Source organism: Geotrypetes seraphini, chromosome 4 (genome assembly GCF_902459505.1).
Source record: "Geotrypetes seraphini chromosome 4, aGeoSer1.1, whole genome shotgun sequence".
Lineage (NCBI taxonomy): Eukaryota > Metazoa > Chordata > Amphibia > Gymnophiona > Dermophiidae > Geotrypetes > Geotrypetes seraphini.
Window position 1 is genome coordinate 53,765,610 of NC_047087.1, and position 24,967 is coordinate 53,790,576.

The 24,967-nt window shown below is 48.0% G+C and overlaps 1 protein-coding gene across 4 annotated transcripts in view; it reads left to right on the forward strand.

The window, feature by feature from the left end:
* Window positions 1-24,967, forward strand: part of ADCY7 (adenylate cyclase 7) — a 228,426-nt gene that overhangs the window by 132,920 nt on the left and 70,539 nt on the right. For all 4 annotated transcript variants that reach the window (XM_033942505.1, XM_033942507.1, XM_033942508.1 and 1 more), the window contains 2 exons: window positions 5,646-5,794; window positions 14,413-14,524. In XM_033942505.1, the coding sequence (XP_033798396.1) occupies window positions 5,646-5,794; window positions 14,413-14,524 (261 nt within the window). The remainder of the gene's footprint in view (window positions 1-5,645; window positions 5,795-14,412; window positions 14,525-24,967) is intronic.

Below are 24,967 nucleotides of genomic sequence, written 5' to 3' on the forward strand. Positions count from 1 at the left end.
TGCAAATAGGGATGCAGGTGTGGTAGACCCTGAACAATTTTCAGAGATTGTGTTTGAGGAGCTAGCTAAATGAAAGGTGGACAAAGCGATGGGGCCAGATGCAGTGTTTTCTTCCAGATTTGTTCCCGTCTTTCATTTAATATATGCACACTCTCTTCCTTCCTCTTTCCCTCCCTCCGTTGGATAAATTTTCCGTCAAAACCCAGACATAGATTTTCCTTTTTTCTACTACAAATGCTCCGAGACAAGCATGGGGACCTCCAATTAACTTTGCTGATGCCTTATGTAAAGCAAATACTGCTTTGAGATAGTATTTCTTTCTTGAGTTTGTATGGTATTAAGTAAGCAGTTGTGGTCTTCATCTGTGTCTTCTTGATCCCTTTGAGTTAATGGTTAGTTATTAGGCGAATCTAGTCCTTTCTGACTGAAATTGTACAGGGCTTTTTCTTATTGTCCTATCAGTCCAGTCCAGATAAATAGGGTTTGTGCTTTCCTGATGGCGGGTGGAGACCTGAAAACACTGCTACGATGTCATCACTTAATAACCCTAGGAGACCCCTGGCCAGACAGCATTTTTCAGCCTCCAGCATTGGTAGGCCTGAATTCTTGTGCTGCCTTTAGTGGTTTGGTAAGATTTATTTATTTATTTTTTACCTCGATCAATCATACTTTGAAACAAAATAAGAAAACTGAAAGCACATTAGCGTATTAAAAAAAACTCACCTTTTTGGAATTATTAAATGCTAACACGTCTCTCAGCCTAGGGATATTACATATGAAGGTCTCTGGATCCTTTCCGACATCTTTTTCCCTTCTTTTAGTTAATTTCCTTACATATCCAGGGTGGGAGGGAGGGAGGTGGGAAGGCATTATTTCTTGTATTTAGTTTATTGAAATTCTATATGTGGTTATACTTTTATGGATGAATAGGAGGAAGGGGGGAGAAAATGATTGTTTTCAGAATGTTTGTATATTTAAAGTGCTTTTCCTGATTCGTTTATGTTTAAAATTTTTGCAGTGCACTGTTAAAAATTTGAAAATTAATAAAGATTTAAAAATAAAGAGGTAGTTATTGTTGCGACTCAGATCTTTCCCTGTTGGGAAAAAATTTGAGTGTCCAAACTAAATACTTTCTCAACAGACAGTTTATTTTGATTGTATGGTATTTGGATGTACAGGGAGAAACCTGCTCTTGAAAAATACTTTGGCTACTCATATTTATTTGACCTACTTCGTTTTTTTTTTCTTTCTGAGCATTGCTATGGCAGCTTTGCAGAACAAAAGTAAACGCTGCTCAGATTGTGTGGTAAAGCGGTCAGCTTCTGTTTCAGCAGGAAAATACTTGTCTTGTGAGGAAAAAAAAATTTTGTTGGCCTATTCAGAGGGTGCAGAAAGGCAGTCAAGGGAACAGGAAACTAGCTCCTTAATTCATGCACCAGCAGCAGTTTGGCTGATGCAATGGGGGAGTGCCTGTGACGGTGTCTGTGACGGTTGCCACCAAAAGTGTCCCTCCTTTGCTTGTCACTATCCCTGTAAATTGTGAAACTTCCCACCCATTCTGGTAAGATGCAGGACATGGGTTTTGTTAACTTTATTTCTGAAATGTATTCTCCATGCTGCATATAGCTTTTTGTGTGGGAAAGGATTTGCCAGCTACTACTTCTGCCTCTTTTTTTTTTTTTTTTTTTAACTTGCCTAATTTTTCTGCTCCTTCTACAAAGGTTTCTTCAGAATGGTCTAGGACTCAAGGGTCTCAAAGTCCCTCCTTGAGGGCCGCAATCCAGTCAGGTTTTCAGGATTTCCCCAATGAATATGCATGAGATCTATGGGCATACACTGCTTTCAACGCATATTCATTGGGGAAATCCTGAAAACCCGACTGGATTGCGGCCCTCAAGGAGGAACTTTGAGATCCCTGGTCTAGGTTGAATATGGAGTGGAGGATAGTTTCTGGGCTTTCTGATGCTGTGGGAGAATACGGGTTACCTTCTACAGATTGGAAATTGGGGTTAGAAGCATTTTTTTCTGAAGGAGAGGAAGTTCCTATGAAAGAAGACCTTTGATAGTTTGCATTTTTGATAAAAAAAGGACTTAGAATTCTTAATTCTGTTACGTCCCTTCTGGATTCCATACACTAGGGGGCTCATAATAATAATTTTTTAAAAAAAAGGTCTAAAAAAGTGGCCTAAATGGCTACTTGGATGATCAAAAAGCCTGATCGTCCAAGTACCCATAATCAAAGCTGATTTTAGACGTATGTAAAGCCAGCTTAGGCCTTTCTCCTGTCTCTAAACGCACAGAGAGAAATGAGGAGTTTTTAGAGGAAGGGAAAGGGCGGGCGGTGGGCGGCAGGTGGGCCGACCTAGACCTAGGCATGCAGCAGGTATAACCAAAACTTTAGGCAGGTTGCCTAGTCGGCACTTATACGTTTTGACTTAGACCAAGTCAAAACAGGTATAAGTGCTGAAAAGGGGCCGCTGAGCTGATCGTGTCTGCTGCGATCAGCTCAGCGGCCCCAGGAACCTTTCTACCCCCTACAGCAATGATTGTGGCAGGAGAGATGGCTCATCTCCACTGCCGCGATCCACCCTTCCCCAACGATCTGGCCAGAAGGGAGCCCAAGCCCTCCTGGCCCGTGACCCCCTCTAACCCCCACCTCTCACTAAAATACGGGCAGGAGGGATCCCATGCTCCTGATCGCCCCCCACCCCCCGCTGTCCCAGATGAAGAGGGTGAAGGAGAGAAATAGTGGTAGTAGGGAGGGGGTTGAATAGAGAGAGGAAGGAAGGTAAGGGCAGAAATGCTGCATATCACAGAGAAGGGGGGAGAGGCACCACAAGGGAGAGGAGAAAAGAAACTCTTGAATATAAATTCCCTGCTTTATATTCTAGTTGTTTTCCTCTCAAAAAAGTGGTAAAACTATTATGGTTTATACTTGGATAGGTTGAATATATAAAATAATTTACCTTTCCCTCTTCTCTGGGATCCTCTTTCACACAGACACTCTCCAGTAGGAACCTCTTTCCCCCACAATGCCTTCTCCTGTAGTGAAGCTGCCAAATGGTGCTTTTCTCTCTTTCTTTGGCTTGTGGCTCACACAAAATCAAAGGAGGCATTGTACATAAATTAGGCCCAAAGGCTGAGCCTTATCTAAAAGCAGGGCTTCTTTCAGCATTTACCTCTAACGTATCAACAGAAATCTATCACACAACCGCTAGGGGTTTCAGGCTTATCTATGCTTGGCAGAATGATTGCAGCCATCCCAACAGGGAGATATTATGGCAGAACTAGTCTTATAGCCCGTTACATTAACAGGTGCTAGAATATATGTGTGTGTGTCTGTCTTTATTTCTTTCTCTCTCTCTCTCAGCCGCTTTCTGTCTTTCTTTTTCCTTGACTGTTCACCACCACCCCTTGCTTGCTCCCCCTCTCCATTCTCCCTTCCTTTTACCTCTCCTGTGTCCACCGCCACCCCTTCACTGCTCCCCTTATCTAGCAGCAGCCCTTCTTGCTTTGTTTTACCTCCCCCCTGTCCATCATCACCTCTTTTCTGCTCCCCCTGTCCAGCAGTAGGCCTCTCTTCCTTCCTTTTTCTTCCCCCCTGTCCATCAGCACCTCTTCCCCTGTCCAGAAGCACCTCTTTCTTGCTCCCCCTGTGCAGCAGTAGGCCTCCTTTCCTTTTTCTTCCCCCCCGTCCATCAGCACCTCTTCCCCAGTCCATCAACACCTTTTACCTGCTCCCCCTGTCCAACAGTACGCCTCCCTTCTTTTTTCTTCCCCCCCTGTCGTCAGCACCTCTTCCCCTGTTCAGCAGCACCCCTTACCTTCTTTCGCGTCTGCCATCCGCCAACAGCCGCCTCAAGCTGCCGCCGACAGCCGTCTCATCTCGAAGCCCTCTTCCTGGCAGCCACCGCTCCGCACCGCCTTTCATGCGCCGTAGTGCGCATGCACGCTCTGCTGACCACAGCCCGACAGATAAGGGAACAGGGAACACGGGATAAGAGTGCGCATGTGCGCTTAGCATTTTATTATATTAGATGGTATTAACCTCTCACTACACTAAGCTGAAACAATCTTGAAACCAGGAGCCTATGAAGCTAGTGAGGGTCCTGAAAGGGTTCTTCCACTTGTTAAAAATATCTTTCATATGTGAGATCAGTTCTCAGGGGACTACATTCTTCTTTGCTATTTTTCAGTTGATTTTATAGAACTAATATAAAGCTTTTAGGTAGCTCTGTGTCTTTGCATTCATTGGCAGGATATTGGCTAAGTAAACAGCCCAATGCAAGCAAGTTACTAACACAGTCTGCAAAACTGCAGTGATGGTTACTGACCTGATTCCTGAAAACTGAATGTGATTACTCATGTGACCATAAATCCACGGTTTCTGGACATCTTTGCAATAGTAGCTGTAAAAACTGGGCACAGAGTGAGATGGATGAGTCTCCAGTCTTGACAGCTATTGTTCTTGGCAGACAACTGATGCCAGCCTATTACTGTAAGCTTGCCTACAAAGCTGGGAGCTGAGGCCTTTTTCAAGCATACAGTTGAAATACTGCCATTTGTTCTCATTGTTCTGTGATGCCTTTTCTTGGTGTGTGTTGATTTTTTATTAATGAATTAGTCTGTGGCTTGATTACACACGATCCTGTCGTTGATGCTGTTTGCCTGCTTTTTTTTTGGAGGGGGGGGGCTGGTGGGAGAGGTTAAAGGATGAGGAAGTCATATTGGCAGTGGGGGAGGGCGACCAATTCAGCATTCACAATGTTTGAGGGAGCTACGTCATCCATGGCCACAAAAAAAGACTGTGGTCTTGTTTAAAAAAAAAAAAAAATGTGACCATCTCTGCGAAAAAGGTGACTAAAGTCACCAGAGCAACAGAACCAAAAGAAGGGAGGTCCAACCTCGTCTGCAGTAAAAAAACAAAAAAAAAAAACAGCCAGGAACAAACAAACCAAAACTGCAGATATGTACAACGATGTAGGCGAATTTTATTGTGACAAGCAAACTATATATTAAAACCTTTTTACCAAACAGGGGACCCAACACGGGCCGTGTTTCGGACAACCTTCATCAGGGATCCATGGTAGATAAAGGAAAAAACATATGTCACAACAAATATTGAAAAAGATAATCTAAAACCAAACAGATGTATCACGCCGAGAGTCTCTGCAAATAGTAAAAATCGCTAGAGTAAGGTTTTAATATATAGTTTCCTTGTCACAATAAAATTCGCCTACATCGTTATACATACCTGCAGTTTTGGTTTGTTTGTTCCTGACTAAAGTCACCAGAAAATGAAGTTTTAATGAATTTTGTTAGATCAAACAATTCTATGTGAAAGAATAAAAAAAAGTTACAGAAGTTCAAGTATGTAACTCTTGCAGACTGCTTATGGAACTATGGTATGAAAAACTGGCTATTCTTAACATTTTTAACTTGCTACCTTAGACTCTCTTCCCAGAGACTGTCACAAATATTCTTGTTTATTTCTTTTCAACATATATGGGTGCAAAATACAGAAACGCATACTAGTGATGAAGCTGTTAGTATATCATATTAGTTGTGAAAGGGCATAGCATTCACATGTCTTTTGTTGCACTTGGCATGCAGACCTACTCAATCCCTCTCTCTCTCTTCTCTAGGAAAACTTGTTGCTCTCGGTACTGCCAGCATACATCTCTATGGAAATGAAGCTAGCTATCATAGAGCGACTGAAGGAAAGTAATGATAATCGGCAGATGCCTGATAAAAACTTTCATAGTTTGTACGTGAAGCGGCATCAGAATGTTAGGTATGTGGCAATGTGGGCAAAAAAAAAAAAAAAAAAAGCATGAAAGCTTTGAAACCGTGCAGGAGGAGGAATCTTACTGTAAATCAGGCCTTTTGTTTAGAAATAAATGCTTCTGTTTTTCCTTCTCTTCAGTTGAAAATAATCAATTGGTTTAAACGTACTCGCACTCTCTCACACTCTACCCACTTCACACACCACACCACACCCACTTACCTAAATGATTATATTTCTCATGCATCAGCTGCATTAGAACAGAAGCTCTTTCTGTCTGTGACCTCCTGCTAACAGTCATGTAAGGCAGTGTTTCTCAAATTCTTCAAGCCAAGTACCCCCTAAGTCTAACCAATATCAACCAAGTACCCCTGCCCAAGCTCTACCCCACCCCCATAATAATAGTACTAATTGTAATGCAATTTCTTCCATTCATTTTTCATATACACACAATTTAATCTTATTAATACATAATGGTAACCACAAAATTTAAAAAACACAAAGCATACTGTATGCAGAGAAAATGTTAATTAGCATTTATACAGTGGCGTACCAAGGAGGGGGGGAGTCCGCCCCGGGTGCAAACCCTGAGGGGGTGCTCCCGGCCTTGAAGTAATTGGCGTTCGGATTCCCCCCCGGCCTCCCCGCACCATTTACCTAGAGAAGCAGCCTGCAGCAAGATCGCAATGCCAGTGATCTTTGCACTACTTCGGCGCTGTTTCCTCCGCCACGGTCCCGCCCTTCCTCTGACATCAGAGGAGGGGCGGGACCGCGGTGGAGGAAACAGCGCTGAAGCAGCGCATAGATCGCTGGCATCGTGATCTTGCTGCAGGCTGCTTCTCTAGGTAAATGGTGCGGGGAGGCCAGGGGGATGAGCGGTCCTTCGGGGTGGGGGCGAGGCGAGGCGCTACTGTCTTAGACTTTAGGACCTGGGATTGGGGAGAGATGGCATCCTCAGTACTTTATAATGCAAGTGAAACGAGGATTTGGTCAGACTTTTGAAGGGTCTGCAGAAGAAAAATATTGTATAGGCCGGGGACATGAGACAGCAGGAAATGGGAACTTTTCTTCCTTCTATTTTTGTGAATGGAAAGGCTGACGATGTCAGAGAGTTCAGTTAAAATATGTGCCTTATAATAAAATATAATAATGTGTTTTATAAAGTTTATAAGCATTGCTGGCCTACCCGGTGAGGTGTTCCTAGTGGTGGTGGTGGTGGCAGCATATCAATGTGTTGAGAGGAAGAGGTGGTCTGGGAAATTCTGCTGAGCAAACTCCAGGCCCATTCCCACCCCCCAGTTAGTCCACTCCACTCAACTGGTTCACACACTGTGTGGGTCTTTGGGTGTTGTTCCTGGGTAGTTGTTTTGGGATCTCTTCCAGTGATTTGCCAGTATCTCTTTCTGGTCCAAGGAAGGAAACTTTGTTAACCTTAGCATTGACCTTCAGAATATGCTTATAACAGTGCTGCTTGTGTGGCATTAGGCTATGTAGTGATCGAAAGAAAAAAAAAAACAGACCTTTGCACATTTTTGCACTATATGGTGGGTGTATGAGGAGATTCACATTTCCTGCACAGCTAAGTCCGTGTGAAGTTATCTTGTGCTGTATTTGACATCTAGCAAGGTCTCTGTTTGTAAGGAAAGATCTAAGCTTAAAAATGAAGTGGCCAGAAGTTATGGTAAAAGCAGATAGCGTAGTTGGTTTTAAGAAAGATGTGGACAAATTCCTGGAGGAAAAGTCCATAGTCTGTTATTAAGACATGGGGGAAGTGTCTGTTTGTCCTGGATCGGTAGCATGGAATGTTGCTACTCTTTGGGTTTTGACCAGGTACTAGTGACCTGGATTGGCTACCATGAGAATGGGCTACTGGGTATGATGGACCATTGGTCTGACCCAGTTAGGCTATTCTTATGATATGTTCTCTTCTGTAGGGGCCTTTGTTTTCACTTCTTATTTTAATGTATTTTTTTTCTGGGAACTTATCAGTGTTTTTTTATAATGGGAACAAAAATGGAAGAGAATTAATGTGTGTGGAATGGGGGGTAACTAATTTCTTCAGCTAAATAATTCAGTCTACCTCAACCAGAGATAGGAGAACTCGCGCACCATTCACACACCCTTCAACCAAAAACATCAAAAGAAAAAAATCTGTTCTCCTCCTAGCCATTCGAGCTGCAACACTCGACCCCCAACTCTACAACCTATTGACCTCGACCACAGACTACAAAACCTTCAAAAAAGAAATAAAAACCCTTCTATTCAAAAACGCATAAAACCGAACTAACACAATCAGAACTGTCCCAAGCATCACCTGCAACTACTCCATATGTACTTCTGATGTCATGACAATTCAGACATAATTTATGTTATGTTATGTTATGTTTGGAATAATGGTTACATATATGAGGTTCAATAAAAGAAAATTTTCACTGCCTGTTTCTATTCTGACCATTTATTCCATTTCATGGTCATTACAAAAAATATTTTTTTACATGGGGGTGTCAAAAAATGATGGGCCCCTGGGTGCCACAAACCCTAGGTATGCCACTGCATTTATATATGAGTTTTTCCCCCCAAAGGGGTCAAAGCAGATGACTTTAAAATATGCAATGTCAGCTCAGTAACAAATATAGTGCAAAACATAGCAGATATAAATTCTCAAAACTGACACATTTCGATCACTAAATTGAAAATAAACAATTTTTCCTACCTTTGTTATCTGGTGATTCTTTCCAGACTGGACTATTGTAATTCCATTTATCTAACCAAGAAAGAGTCTAACCAAGAAAAATCTTCAAAGTCTTCAGCGAATCCAGAACACTGCGGCTAGGTTGATCTTTCCAAAAAGCAAATTCGATCATGTCTCCCTGCTTCTGTCAAAACTTCACTGGCTTCTGGTGATTTCTAAGATTCACTTTAAATGCGCCTGCCTAACATTCAAGATCTTGCATGGCATTCTTCCTCCCCTAATCCCACTATCCTGGAATTCTTTGAGACCCGACACTACCAGATCCGCTCACATACTCAAACTATTTTTCCTCTCATTAAAAGGCATCATGCATGCAGGTAAATTAGGGAAATCCTTTTTCTTCAAATTCACTGAACTTTGGAATAACCTTCCTGCACCGCTGCAGAACCTAGATTCATTCCAATTATTCCAAAAGCATCTGAAAACCTGGCTTTTCTCCAAAACGTAAAGCTATCTATTTAAAATGTAAAGCTAGCTATCCTCTTCATAACCTCTAATTTCTTATTATGTCCTTCACTCATTTATTGAATTACCTGTAAACCGTGCCGAGCTCTATCTTTATGGAGATGATGCGGTATACAAACTTAAGGTTTAGTTTAGTTTAGTGATTTCATTAATCTCTGGTTGCACTTCCTTCTGACTGTGCATCCAATATTTCTTTCTTTCTGCCTCCTGCATGCTTCCTCCTCCGGACCTCACTCCCTTTCCAAACTAACATCTCTCTCTGTCCCTCCATGAGTCAACTTTTCTTCCTTCTCCTCCATCCCTATTGGCAACATTTCTCCCTCTCTCGTCCTCCGGATCATGTGCAGCATTTTTTACCACTGCCCACCAGCCCCATGCCCATTTCTCTTTTTATCACCACTCTCCAGCACCATGCCACATCTCTCCCTCTATCACTATGTCCAACATGCCTCCCTATTGCATCCCCTTCAATCTGTCCCTCTGTTCCCTCTCCACTACCATCTCCAACATTTCTCCCTCTCATTTTTCTATTCTCCATGCATCTCTACCTCACTCCTCTCTTTATGCCCAATTTTCCCTTCTTCATTTCCCCATGTGCACCATATCTTTCCCTCTCACTCACACACTCAACAATTCTCCCTTTCTATTCCCTCCCTCTTATGTCTCAAGTTAGTGCTTCCTTCCTTGTGTCCCAAGTTCATGCCCTATTCCGTTCTTCTGTGTCCTGAGTTTGTGCACCCCTTCCTGCCTTCTGGCCTTTGTTCCAAAATCGTGCACCTCCCGTGTCCTAACATGCTACTCACTCTCCACCCCACACTTTCTCCCGGATAATGTCCCCTCTCTCCCTTCATGCTTCCTTCAGGACTGTCTAGCTGGGCTCTTCTTTCTGCCTTCAGCGGCACTTGTTCCAGGGACGCGGGCAGATGCTGCATGCGGCTGACCCACAAGCCTTCTCTCCACTTGGAAGGAGCTATCTAGGTTCCCCTGCGCTGACCTGGAAGGCTTACCTCTGACATCAGCTCTGACATAGGGAAGCCTTTCGGGTTGGCTTCGGAGGAGACTGGGGGGCAGGAAAGAGGTAATGGGATCCCTGGCGGCCATTAAGCAGGAAGGGGGGGGGGGAGACTTGCGCAGTGCGTATTCCCAGCAAGCAGCTCACATACCCCTAAGGGTATGCGTACTGTGTGTTCAGAACCTTTGGAAGTTATGCATCTTGCCACATTTTTAAAATATTTTTTCTGTTCTTATTAACACATTTTAAAAGGTGAGCAATTTTTTTTATTTTATTTTTTTTAGAATAATCCAGTTTTCATTCTGTGACCTTAGCTCCCTTCTCCTTAAAACTATAATTCCGTCTCTGAAATCACTTAATTTTCCTTGTCCAAAGGCAAGTAATGTGAGGTCTTTTCTAATCCTCTGCATTTAAGCCCGAATATGTGTTACAAAATTTTTTAAAAAATCATCATTTGAAGCTAATTCTGGAGGAATTTATCATTTGTGTAAGTGCATACTGTATATACATATATACCTTACTTCTACTTGACATATGAAGAACCATACAGACGCACAAACTTAGCAGCCTTGGAGTGAGTCCCAAGATGGATGTAATTGGATTAGAAACCAGCTGAGTGATAAATAACAGATGGTGGTGGTGGTAAATGGAATTCACTCTGAGGAGAGGGTGGTGATTAGTGGAGTACCTCAAGGGATCTGTCCTGGGGCCAGTGCTATTCAATATTGTTGTCAGCAATATTATAGAGGGTCTAGCAGTAAAAGGTTTTGCTTTTATTTTTGCTTGGATAATACCAAGCTCTTCAACAGAATGGATGCCTTTGAGTGAGTAGATTGTAAGAAGTAATCTAAGAAAGCTTGAGGAGTGGTCAGAAGCAGAGGAGCTAAACAGTCAGTGCAAGAAAAGTACACTTATCCCTCCATATTTGCGGTTTTGGCAATCGCGGTTTTGATTATTCGTGGTTTTTAATATGCTGGCTCCTCCCCCCATTATGTCACTGAAATCACTGATTAACACTGTTTACAGAGAAAATTGCTGATCCCCAGCATTTAAAGATAAAAGTGTTGATTCCCAGCACTACACAGAACAATCTCTGTTTCCCAGCAATGCACAGAGAAAATCGCTGATACCCAGAAGTTGCAATAAATGTTTTCAACTTAAATCGCAAATCTCATCTTTTTTTTTTTATTCGCTATTTCTCCTTATTCACTATGGGGGTAATAATAATAATAAAAAAAAAAACGTCTAAAAAGTGTCCTAAATGGCTACTTGGACGATCAAAAAGCCTGATCGTCCAAGTACCCATAACCAAAGCTGGTTTTTAGACGTATCTAAAAACAGCTTAGGCCTTTCCCCTGCCTCTAAACGCACAGAGAGAAAAGAGGTGTGTTTAGAGGAGGGGAAAGGGCGGGCGGTAGGCGGGAGGTGGGCCGACCTACACCTAGGCGTACAACAGGTATAACTAAAACATTAACATGTTGCCTAGTCGGCACTTAGACCTTTTTGACTTAGACGTAGTAAAACCAGGTCTAAGTGCCGAAAAAGGGGCCGCTGAGCTGATGGCCGCTGGCGCCATCAGTTCAGCGGCCCGGCAACCTACCCACCGCAAGCATCGCGGCAGGAGAGATGCCTCATCTCCCCTACCGCGATGCCATCACTCCTCTACCCGAACTGCCGCGGGTCGCAGCAGTTCCGGTAGAGGAGTGATGGCATCGCGGTAGGGGAGATGGGGCATCTCTCCTGCCGCGATCCATTACCCCCCCTCGCGATTAACATCGGGTCAGGAGAGAGCCCAAACTCTCCTGACGCTGGTGCCCCCCCCCCCCATGACTGGATTGGGCCAGGAGGGAGCTCAAGCCCTCCTGGCCCCGGCGACCCCCCCCCCCCCGCGACTCGTTCGGGCCAGGAGGGAGGCCAAGCCCTCCTGGCCCTGGTGACCCCCTCCCCCCACACCCCCCAACTACAATACGGGCAGGAGGGATCCCAGGCCCTCCTGCCCTTGACGGAACCCCCTTCCCCCCAACGAACGCCCCTCTCAGAACCCCTGATCGCCCTCCGCCGATCCGCGACCCCCCCGGCCGACCCCACGACCCCCCCCACCCCCACCCCCACCCCCACCCCCGTACCTTTTTTAAAGTTGGCCAGACAGACGGGAGCCAAACCCACCTGTCCGGCAGGCAGCCACCGGCAGAATGGGGCCTGATTGGCCCAGGCGCCTTAGGCCCCACCTTTGGCTGAAAAGTGTAGACGTGGTGTGGGTGTACTTTTAGACGTAGCGGTGATTGGGCGTTTAGGCAGAGGAAGGCCATAAACAAAACAAGGACGTTTGTTTTGGTTATGGACACTTTCCCTGCTTCTGCGTTGAACATTTAAGGACTTAGGCCAAAAGGGGTCTTAGACGCTTTTTTTGATTATGCCCCTCTATGGGTTTTACTAGAAACCGTGAATAACATACAAAAAGTTATTCGTGTTTTTTCAGTATTCTCTATCTTGCTATTCCCCTATCACCACGAATACGGAGGGAGAAGTGTACAGTCATTTGTTTGTGGTGCAGAAAACTGAAAGAGTAGTTACAGTACATAATGGGGGGAGGGGGGGAGCTGACATGCCCCAACCAGGAGTAATAGTATCTGATGATCACAGTGCCTCACTTGTAGATTATTGCAGGCAAGAAATTATCCCTAGGGGCCTCCGGATGACTCGAGCTCCTAAATTGTAGATTTTGTAGATTACTGAAACAAAATTCTCAACCGCTGCTCTCTCTCGACGTAAACGAGCGCTCTTTAATCATCTTGAAAATCTGCATCAATATAGTACTGGCAGGGATCGGAAAGAGGTGGTTCCTTTTATAACTAGATTTTCAAGCCTCTCTGCACATCTCCAATGAGCAATTCACCCACTTTTTGCAATGTTAAAAGTTCTTCCCTGCTTTTGCCTCCCTCTTGCCCCGATATCTTTGAGGGTGCCGCGGTTGGCCCGGGCAAGAGGGCTTGAGCTCCCTCTTGCCCCGATGTTGTCGGGAGGGGAGAGGGTTGCGGTTTGACATGGCAGGAAGGCTTGGGCACCCTCCTGCCTGGATGGTTGTTGGGGGGGGGGGGGATTCTGTAACCGGTGTCTGTCAAAAACAACACCGGTTGCTTTCTCCTATATCCCCTCATTGTAGTTCCTTTCCTCTTAACTCTGTAAACCGTACCGAGCTCTGCGCTGCGGAGATGGCGCGGTATACAAACCCAAGGTTTAGTTTAGTTTAGTTTTTTGAAAATTCCACTTTTTTGTTTTCCTTTGAAAGGAACACTAACTTGTGTGATATGTTGAGCCCTAACTGCTTGCCATTCATGGAACCGATAACTATAATATTGCAGCCGGGTCATCAAAAGTGTGGCAGTTGCTCTATGTACCAGTTGATATTGGAGGGTTCTGTTTGAGCACCCTGTAACTCATTTGAAGTATGAATTATGTTCATCAACAACATGCAGATCGAGCAGGGTAATTTACTGTATTCAATTCCCCTGCTTCCTGCTGTATGTTGGGCAAACTTCAAGGTCTTTGAAGTTAAGAATTCAGGAACATAGTGATGATTATTTTGGGTGGGGGGGGGGGGGCTTTTGGAAAATTATTTTTAGGTGGAGCGGTCTGCTGGGCACGATGGACCAGCAGCAATTCTTATGTTCACTTAGGGCTAGTTGCTCGTTTTTAAGGATTGTAGGTCAAGTATTTGGTATTTGTGAGACTATTATTTTATGTGTTTATTCTGTAACCTGCTAGGTTAGGGGGGAAAGAAATTTTAAATTAAATAAATAAAGTCCACTGCCAACTGTTTTCCTGTGGCTGGGACACACACAAACTGTGGCAGTTTAGTGAATCTTGTGGAAAATAGTTGGCGTTAAGACAGTGTATTAACAGACCATTTTAACATAGCTTAGAGAATAAATCCCTTTATTTGCTCATTATATATTTTCCTTGAAATCTGTTCAGTTTCCTGGACCATGCGGGCTTTTGAGTCAGGTGGTCTGCAGGATTTGCATGTTTCATATATTTTTACATTTCTCAGTATGACAAAAAGTTGCAGAAAATCCAATATTTCAGTTTCTTTTGAATGCAGGATTACTTTAAAAAAAAAAAATCCCCTGGGTTTTGGACTTTATATTGACCCCTCCCCCATCATAATCCCAAAAAGCTTAACTGGGCAATACATGACCTTATGTACCAAGAGAGAATTCTCCAAGCCCTGCTCTCAGCATTGAAGGACTGCTATAGTGTGCTGCCTCTATACTGCCAGCCCCCTTGGTATGGAAACTCAAATTTGACTCTTATGCCACTGAAATGCAGCCTGAACAAAGCATTATTTTTAATTTCTTGAGAAGCTGTAACTGGACAAACTCAGTTTTCTTTCAACAGCATCCTGTACGCAGACATTGTAGGATTCACTCGGCTGGCCAGTGAATGCTCTCCAAAGGAGTTGGTGGTGACACTGAATGAACTCTTCGGTAAATTTGACCAGATTGCCAAGGTAAATATTCCTTGTCACTGTTTAAGGCTAAGAATGCTTGTTGCATTTGTAGCTATGTGAAGGTAAATATACTTTACGAAATATTAATTGCGGATTAAAGTTTGTTGTTTTTGTAATTGGCTTTTAACTTTTCAAACATTCTTTGGAAGACCTTGGGTTTCCTGCAGCAGCTCAGACTAAATTCTGAGACTAGTTACACAACCTTCTCTGCTTTGGTTTCTATGTGGTTTGAAATTTTGATAGCATATTTGAATATATTTGCATAAATTTATATCATTTGGTATGCAAAAGTATCTGACTTCATCGTATCGCTGCCATCACTTCCTGCCTAATTTTTAATAAATGGTATTTAAAAAGAGGGGAGAGAAAAGCAGATTGGATGTTGGCATTTGCAGCTGTGCCAGCAGCTGTTGGCATTTCAATGGCACTTTCTAATAAGAACATAAGAACATAAGAACATAAGAACTGCCTTCTCCGGATCAGACCTTCGGTCCATCAAGTCCGGCGATCCGCACATGCGGAGGCCCTGCCAGGTGTACACCTGGCTTAATTTATAGTCCACCATATCCTTATATGCCTCTCTTAAGGAGATATGCATCTAGTTTGCTCTTGAAGCCTAGGACGGTCGATTCCGTCATAATCTCTTCTGGGAGGGCATTCCAGGTGTCAACCACTCTCTGAGTGAAGCAGAACTTCCTGACATTAGTCCTGAACCTGTCCCCCCTTAGCTTCATTACATGTCCTCTAGTCCGTGTCAAATTGGACAATGTAAATAATCTTCTCTGCTCTATTTTGTCGATTCCTTTCAGTATTTTGAAGGTCTCGATCATATCCCCACGCAGTCTCCTTTTCTCAAGGGAGAACAATCCTAGTGTTATAAGTCTGTCCTCGTATTCCAGTTTCTCCATACCCTTCACCAGTTTTGTTGCTCGTCTCTGCACCCTCTCCAGCAGTTTTATATCCTTCTTTAGGTAGGGAGACCAATGTTGGACGCAGTATTCCAAGTGTGGTCTGACCATTGCCCTATAAAGCGGCATTATAACTTTCTCCGATCTACTCGAGATTCCTTTCTTTATCATGCCCAACATTCTATTTGCCTTCTTTGCCGCTGCCGCGCATTGTGCCGACGGCTTCAGGGTCCTATCTATCAGTACACCCAGGTCCTTTTCTTGTTCACTCTTCCCCAGAGTTGCACCTGACATTGTATACTCGTATTCCTTATTTTTATTGCCTAAATGCATTACGTTGCATTTCTCCACATTGAACTTCATCTGCCATTTCTCCGCCCATGTTTCTAACCGACACAAGTCGCTCTGGAGTTTCTCTCTATCATCCTGCGATCTGATCGCCCGGCATAGTTTTGTATCGTCTGCAAACTTGATGATCTCACTAGATGTTCCTTCCTCCAGGTCATTGATATAAATATTAAAAAGGATCGGCCCAAGTACCGAGCCCTGGGGTACACCACTAGTCACTTTCTCCCAGTCGGAGAACTTCCCATTTATGCCCACTCTCTGCTTTCGGTTTTCCAGCCATTTGCCTATCCACCTTTGTATATCCCCCTCTATGCCATGGCTTTGTAGTTTCCTGAGAAGTCTTTCGTGTGGAACTTTGTCGAACGCTTTCTGGAAGTCCAAGTATATTATGTCCACCGGCTTCCCACTATCAATTTGCTCGTTCACGGTCTCAAAAAATTGGAGTAAATTCGTCAAACATGATTTCCCTTTCCTGAATCCATGTTGACTGGGTTTCATCAAGTCATGTGCGTCCAAGTGCCGGACTATGCTATCCTTGATCAGTGCTTCAACCATCTTGCCAGGGACAGACGTAAGACTCACAGGTCTATAGTTGCCCGGTTCCCCTCTCGATCCTTTTTTGAAAATTGGGGTGACGTTCGCTATCCTCCAGTCGTCCGGTATCTGTCCAGTTCTGATTGTCAGGTTTGCAAGTTTTTGCAATAACTCTCCGATTTCAACCTTCAATTCCTTTAAGACTCTCGGATGAATCCCATCCGGTCCAGGGGATTTGTCACTTTTAAGTTTGTCGATCTGATAGTATATCTGGTCTAAGTCCACTTCAACTGTGGTGAGGCTGTCTTCTATTTCTCCTGCAAACACTTTCTCCGCTTCAGGTATTGTTGAGGTGTCCTCCTTCGTAAAGACGGACGCAAAGAAGGAATTTAGTTTGTCTGCGATTTGTTTATCTTCCTTGATGTACCCTTTTCTTCCCTGGTCGTCCAGGGGTCCCACTGCCTCTTTTGCAGGTTTTTTCCCTTTCACGTATCTAAAGAAGGGCTTGAAGTTTTTGGCCTCCTGGGCTATTTTTTCCTCATATTCCTGTTTTGCATCCCTCACCGCCTTGTGACATTTCTTCTGATCATCTTTATGTTTGTTCCAGGCTTCGGTTGTCTTTATGCATTTCCATTTTTTGAAAGAGTCCTTCTTTTCTTTTATGGCTTCCTTCACCTGTATGGTAAGCCATGCCGGTTCTCTTTTGCTCTTTGTTCTCTGATCTTTGGAAATCCTCGGAATGTAGAGATCTTGTGCTTCTGTGATAGTATTTTTCAGTAGGGTCCATGCCTGATCAACCGTTTCAAGTTTGTCCACCATCTTCTCGAGTCGTTTTTCTACCATGGCTCTCATGCTATCGTATTTACCCTTTTTAAAGTTCAAGGTGGTGGTTAAGGTTTTGGCATGTTTCCCTTTCCCGATGTCAAGTTTAAAGTTGATTACATTGTGATCACTCGTTCCCAGTGGAACCATGACTTCCACTTCTGTTATCAGTCCCGTGAGGCCATTTAGGACCAAGTCCAAGGTGGCGTTGCCTCTTGTCGGCTCTTTTACCATTTGTTCCAGGAAGCAATCCCCTAGCACCTCCAGGAACTTGGCTTCCTTGCCGCAGTCGGAGGTTGCTAGTTTCCAGTCTATCCCTGGGAAATTGAAGTCTCCCAATATAATTACATTGCCTGTCTTGCATTCTTGTTTGATTTCCTCCATCATTTCTGAGTCAGTTTCCTCCGCCTGTCCTGGTGGACGATAGTAAAGGCCAATTTTCGTATCTGCGCCATATTGACCAGGAATTTTGATCCAGAGTGACTCAAGCTTCTCTTTCATTTCTGTTGTAACCATTTCAACAGAATCTATTCCCTCTTTAACATATAGAGCAATACCTCCACCTTTCTGCCCTACTCGATCTCTTCTATACAGTTTGTATCCCTGTAGTACTGTGTCCCATTTGTTTTCTTCATTCCACCATGTTTCTGTTATGCCAATGATATCCAATATGTCATGTCTTGCTATTGTCTCTAGTTCCCCCATTTTGTTACCCAGACTTCTAGCATTCGTATACATACATCTAAGTTCCCTTCGTGTTACCTTTTTGGACCTTCTACTCTTGGCTGTCCCTGTAGTTTCAATTACGGTATCATTTACTGCTCCTGTGTTATCACCCTTGTTTGCTGTGTGGTCGTCCCCTCCTGTGTCTGAGTTGTCCCTTCCTGCTTTTTCTCCCTTATTGGCTGTGAGGTCGTCTTCTCTTGTGTAGGTGTAGTTGTCCTTGGCTTCTTCGTCGGGGCATCCTGCTATCCGTACCATCGACCGGTGGTCGACTGTCGGCTTTCCCCTATCTTTCAGTTTAAAGCCTTCTCGATTGCCTTCTTCATGTTGCCTGCCAAAACTCTTGCTCCTTCCTTGTTGAGGTGTAGTCCGTCCCTTCTGTAGTACTTGCTTTTTCCCCAGAACGCCGTCCAGTTGCGCACGAAGTCGAAGCCTTCTTCTTCGCACCATCGTCTCATCCAGGCGTTGATTACTTGCAATTCCCCTTGTCTCTTTCCATCCGCTCTTGGTACTGGGAGGATCTCAGAGAAGGCCACCTTCACCTCCCTGATCTTCAGTTGTCTTCCGAGTGAGCGGAGCTGGCCCTTCAGCTCTTCCCTATCATACTTCCGCCCGCTCACATCATTTGTTCCCACGTGGATAAGTACAGCGGTGTCCTCTCCCCCTGCTCCATCTATGATCCTGGAGATCCTGTTGGTCACATCCTTCACTCTTGCTCCAGGCAGACAGGTGACAACTCTGTCCTCTCTTCCTCCTGCGGTGTGGCTGTCCACATGTCGTATGATGGAGTCGCCTACGATGATCCCCATCTTCTTTATTCGGGAGTTCCTTGGGGGGCGTAGGTCCACGTCCTTGGAGTAGGGCCAGTCTTCTTCCTCCAATGATACTCTTGAAATTGTTTCCTGTTCTTTGGGTGGGGCGATGTCTTCCTGTGCTCTCACTATTCCTCCTGGTGTGCGGTTGTCTCCTACCTCGTCTTCAGTTTCTTCTGTGTTTGCATGGGTGTCTTCTCTCCTCACATCGGTTTCCTGAGTACAGTTTTCCAGCCCTGGGATCTCTACGTGGTGCTAATGAGCTTCCTCTATGAACATTTCTAGTTCCTTGACCTCGTCGTTTGGGCTGTACTCCACTAGAATCTTCACCTGTGCTCGGATTCTGTCTTCGAGTTCCATCACTGTTCCTTCCAGTAGTCTTACCTGGTATTTCAAGTTATCCATCTCCATGCATCGATTGCAAATGTATGCCTGGATCCCCGAAGGGAGGTAGTCATACATATTGCAGCCGATACAGAAGACTGGAAAGCTCACCTTCTGACTTCCTTGGGCTTCCATTTCTTGCTTCCCTCGTGTGTGCTTGTGTCCCTTGCCTGCTGCTTCCTTATGTTGCTTGCCTTGTTGTCTCTTTTGTGTGTGCTGTCTCCGCTCTACTTCACCTTGATTGTATGTGTGGGTTTGTTCCTTTGGCGTCTGTCTCTTCCTTACCTTCTGTGTTTGTCGCTTCCTTACCGTTCAGTCCTCCTCGGTGTTCTTGATAGTAGATACTCGTCCCTTGCAAGTCCCTTCGCAAAGGCGCTCTCGCTAAGGCGAGCGCCTTTACCGCTCGCCTTCGCCGCGCGCCGAACGGCTGGGCGCCGTTGGCTCCGCCCCTTTTAAGGGGACGCTACTCGGATGACGTCGGGGGTGGGCGGAGCTAACTCTCGCCGCTGCCCCAGTCGATCCTTCCTCCTCTGCTCCTGCTTTCTCCTCCGGTTTTGTTTGTTTTCCTCCCCTGTTCTTCTCCTCTCGCTTCTCTGCCTCCTCTCTGCCTTCTACAGAGCCGAACGGCTGGGCGCCGTTGGCTCCGCCCCTTTTAAGGGGACGCTACTCGGATGACGTCGGGGGTGGGCGGAGCTAACTCTCGCCGCTGCCCCAGTCGATCCTTCCTCCTCTGCTCCTGCTTTCTCCTCCGGTTTTGTTTGTTTTCCTCCCCTGTTCTTCTCCTCTCGCTTCTCTGCCTCCTCTCTGCCTTCTACAGAGCCGAACGGCTGGGCGCCGTTGGCTCCGCCCCTTTTAAGGGGACGCTACTCGGATGACGTCGGGGGTGGGCGGAGCTAACTCTCGCCGCTGCCCCAGTCGATCCTTCCTTCTCTGCTCCTGCTTTCTCCTCCGGTTTTGTTTGTTTTCCTCCCCTGTTCTTCTCCTCTCCCTTCTCTGCCTCCTCTCTGCCTTCTACAGAGCCGAACGGCTGGGCGCCGTTGGCTCCGCCCCTTTTAAGGGGACGCTACTCGGATGACGTCGGGGGTGGGCGGAGCTAACTCTCGCCGCTGCCCCAGTCGATCCTTCCTCCTCTGCTCCTGCTTTCTCCTCCGGTTTTGTTTGTTTTCCTCCCCTGTTCTTCTCCTCTCGCTTCTCTGCCTCCTCTCTGCCTTCTACAGAGCCGAACGGCTGGGCGCCGTTGGCTCCGCCCCTTTTAAGGGGACGCTACTCGGATGACGTCGGGGGTGGGCGGAGCTAACTCTCGCCGCTGCCCCAGTCGATCCTTCCTCCTCTGCTCCTGCTTTCTCCTCCGGTTTTGTTTGTTTTCCTCCCCTGTTCTTCTCCTCTCCCTTCTCTGCCTCCTCTCTGCCTTCTACAGAGCCGAACGGCTGGGCGCCGTTGGCTCCGCCCCTTTTAAGGGGACGCTACTCGGATGACGTCGGGGGTGGGCGGAGCTAACTCTCGCCGCTGCCCCAGTCGATCCTTCCTCCTCTGCTCCTGCTTTCTCCGGTTTTGTTTGTTTTCCTCCCCTGTTCTTCTCCTCTCCCTTCTCTGCCTCCTCTCTGCCTTCTACAGAGCCGAACGGCTGGGCGCCGTTGGCTCCGCCCCTTTTAAGGGGACGCTACTCGGATGACGTCGGGGGTGGGCGGAGCTAACTCTCGCCGCTGCCCCAGTCGATCCTTCCTCCTCTGCTCCTGCTTTCTCCTCCGGTTTTGTTTGTTTTCCTCCCCTGTTCTTCTCCTCTCGCTTCTCTGCCTCCTCTCTGCCTTCTACAGAGCCGAACGGCTGGGCGCCGTTGGCTCCGCCCCTTTTAAGGGGACGCTACTCGGATGACGTCGGGGGTGGGCGGAGCTAACTCTCGCCGCTGCCCCAGTCGATCCTTCCTCCTCTGCTCCTGCTTTCTCCTCCGGTTTTGTTTGTTTTCCTCCCCTGTTCTTCTCCTCTCGCTTCTCTGCCTCCTCTCTGCCTTCTACAGAGCCGAACGGCTGGGCGCCGTTGGCTCCGCCCCTTTTAAGGGGACGCTACTCGGATGACGTCGGGGGTGGGCGGAGCTAACTCTCGCCGCTGCCCCAGTCGATCCTTCCTCCTCTGCTCCTGCTTTCTCCTCCGGTTTTGTTTGTTTTCCTCCCCTGTTCTTCTCCTCTCGCTTCTCTGCCTCCTCTCTGCCTTCTACAGAGCCGAACGGCTGGGCGCCGTTGGCTCCGCCCCTTTTAAGGGGACGCTACTCGGATGGCGTCGGGGGTGGGCGGAGCTAACTCTCGCCGCTGCCCCAGTCGATCCTTCCTCCTCTGCTCCTGCTTTCTCCTCCGGTTTTGTTTGTTTTCCTCCCCTGTTCTTCTCCTCTCCCTTCTCTGCCTCCTCTCTGCCTTCTACAGAGCCGAACGGCTGGGCGCCGTTGGCTCCGCCCCTTTTAAGGGGACGCTACTCGGATGACGTCGGGGGTGGGCGGAGCTAACTCTCGCCGCTGCCCCAGTCGATCCTTCCTCCTCTGCTCCTGCTTTCTCCTCCGGTTTTGTTTGTTTTCCTCCCCTGTTCTTCTCCTCTCGCTTCTCTGCCTCCTCTCTGCCTTCTACAGAGCCGAACGGCTGGGCGCCGTTGGCTCCGCCCCTTTTAAGGGGACGCTACTCGGATGACGTCGGGGGTGGGCGGAGCTAACTCTCGCCGCTGCCCCAGTCGATCCTTCCTCCTCTGCTCCTGCTTTCTCCTCCGGTTTTGTTTGTTTTCCTCCCCTGTTCTTCTCCTCTCGCTTCTCTGCCTCCTCTCTGCCTTCTACAGAGCCGAACGGCTGGGCGCCGTTGGCTCCGCCCCTTTTAAGGGGACGCTACTCGGATGACGTCGGGGGTGGGCGGAGCTAACTCTCGCCGCTGCCCCAGTCGATCCTTCCTCCTCTGCTCCTGCTTTCTCCTCCGGTTTTGTTTGTTTTCCTCCCCTGTTCTTCTCCTCTCCCTTCTCTGCCTCCTCTCTGCCTTCTACAGAGCCGAACGGCTGGGCGCCGTTGGCTCCGCCCCTTTTAAGGGGACGCTACTCGGATGACGTCGGGGGTGGGCGGAGCTAACTCTCGCCGCTGCCCCAGTCGATCCTTCCTCCTCTGCTCCTGCTTTCTCCTCCGGTTTTGTTTGTTTTCCTCCCCTGTTCTTCTCCTCTCCCTTCTCTGCCTCCTCTCTGCCTTCTACAGAGCCGAACGGCTGGGCGCCGTTGGCTCCGCCCCTTTTAAGGGGACGCTACTCGGATGACGTCGGGGGTGGGCGGAGCTAACTCTCGCCGCTGCCCCAGTCGATCCTTCCTCCTCTGCTCCTGCTTTCTCCTCCGGTTTTGTTTGTTTTCCTCCCCTGTTCTTCTCCTCTCGCTTCTCTGCCTCCTCTCTGCCTTCTACAGAGCCGAACGGCTGGGCGCCGTTGGCTCCGCCCCTTTTAAGGGGACGCTACTCGGATGACGTCGGGGGTGGGCGGAGCTAACTCTCGCCGCTGCCCCAGTCGATCCTTCCTCCTCTGCTCCTGCTTTCTCCTCCGGTTTTGTTTGTTTTCCTCCCCTGTTCTTCTCCTCTCGCTTCTCTGCCTCCTCTCTGCCTTCTACAGAGCCGAACGGCTGGGCGCCGTTGGCTCCGCCCCTTTTAAGGGGACGCTACTCGGATGACGTCGGGGGTGGGCGGAGCTAACTCTCGCCGCTGCCCCAGTCGATCCTTCCTCCTCTGCTCCTGCTTTCTCCTCCGGTTTTGTTTGTTTTCCTCCCCTGTTCTTCTCCTCTCGCTTCTCTGCCTCCTCTCTGCCTTCTACAGAGCCGAACGGCTGGGCGCCGTTGGCTCCGCCCCTTTTAAGGGGACGCTACTCGGATGACGTCGGGGGTGGGCGGAGCTAACTCTCGCCGCTGCCCCAGTCGATCCTTCCTCCTCTGCTCCTGCTTTCTCCTCCGGTTTTGTTTGTTTTCCTCCCCTGTTCTTCTCCTCTCCCTTCTCTGCCTCCTCTCTGCCTTCTACAGAGCCGAACGGCTGGGCGCCGTTGGCTCCGCCCCTTTTAAGGGGACGCTACTCGGATGACGTCGGGGGTGGGCGGAGCTAACTCTCGCCGCTGCCCCAGTCGATCCTTCCTCCTCTGCTCCTGCTTTCTCCTCCGGTTTTGTTTGTTTTCCTCCCCTGTTCTTCTCCTCTCCCTTCTCTGCCTCCTCTCTGCCTTCTACAGAGCCGAACGGCTGAGCGCCGTTGGCTCCGCCCCTTTTAAGGGGATGCTACTCGGATGACGTCGGGGGTGGGCGGAGCTAACTCTCGCCGCTGCCCCAGTCGATCCTTCCTCCTCTGCTCCTGCTTTCTCCTCCGGTTTTGTTTGTTTTCCTCCCCTGTTCTTCTCCTCTCGCTTCTCTGCCTCCTCTCTGCCTTCTACAGAGCCGAACGGCTGGGCGCCGTTGGCTCCGCCCCTTTTAAGGGGACGCTACTCGGATGACGTCGGGGGTGGGCGGAGCTAACTCTCGCCGCTGCCCCAGTCGATCCTTCCTCCTCTGCTCCTGCTTTCTCCTCCGGTTTTGTTTGTTTTCCTCCCCTGTTCTTCTCCTCTCGCTTCTCTGCCTCCTCTCTGCCTTCTACAGAGCCGAACGGCTGGGCGCCGTTGGCTCCGCCCCTTTTAAGGGGACGCTACTCGGATGACGTCGGGGGTGGGCGGAGCTAACTCTCGCCGCTGCCCCAGTCGATCCTTCCTCCTCTGCTCCTGCTTTCTCCTCCGGTTTTGTTTGTTTTCCTCCCCTGTTCTTCTCCTCTCCCTTCTCTGCCTCCTCTCTGCCTTCTACAGAGCCGAACGGCTGGGCGCCGTTGGCTCCGCCCCTTTTAAGGGGACGCTACTCGGATGACGTCGGGGGTGGGCGGAGCTAACTCTCGCCGCTGCCCCAGTCGATCCTTCCTCCTCTGCTCCTGCTTTCTCCTCCGGTTTTGTTTGTTTTCCTCCCCTGTTCTTCTCCTCTCCCTTCTCTGCCTCCTCTCTGCCTTCTACAGAGCCGAACGGCTGGGCGCCGTTGGCTCCGCCCCTTTTAAGGGGACGCTACTCGGATGACGTCGGGGGTGGGCGGAGCTAACTCTCGCCGCTGCCCCAGTCGATCCTTCCTCCTCTGCTCCTGCTTTCTCCTCCGGTTTTGTTTGTTTTCCTCCCCTGTTCTTCTCCTCTCCCTTCTCTGCCTCCTCTCTGCCTTCTACAGAGCCGAACGGCTGGGCGCCGTTGGCTCCGCCCCTTTTAAGGGGACGCTACTCGGATGACGTCGGGGGTGGGCGGAGCTAACTCTCGCTGCTGCCCCAGTCGATCCTTCCTCCTCTGCTCCTGCTTTCTCCTCCGGTTTTGTTTGTTTTCCTCCCCTGTTCTTCTCCTCTCGCTTCTCTGCCTCCTCTCTGCCTTCTACAGAGCCGAACGGCTGGGCGCCGTTGGCTCCGCCCCTTTTAAGGGGACGCTACTCGGATGACGTCGGGGGTGGGCGGAGCTAACTCTCGCCGCTGCCCCAGTCGATCCTTCCTCCTCTGCTCCTGCTTTCTCCTCCGGTTTTGTTTGTTTTCCTCCCCTGTTCTTCTCCTCTCGCTTCTCTGCCTCCTCTCTGCCTTCTACAGAGCCGAACGGCTGGGCGCCGTTGGCTCCGCCCCTTTTAAGGGGACGCTACTCGGATGACGTCGGGGGTGGGCGGAGCTAACTCTCGCCGCTGCCCCAGTCGATCCTTCCTCCTCTGCTCCTGCTTTCTCCTCCGGTTTTGTTTGTTTTCCTCCCCTGTTCTTCTCCTCTCGCTTCTCTGCCTCCTCTCTGCCTTCTACAGAGCCGAACGGCTGGGCGCCGTTGGCTCCGCCCCTTTTAAGGGGACGCTACTCGGATGACGTCGGGGGTGGGCGGAGCTAACTCTCGCCGCTGCCCCAG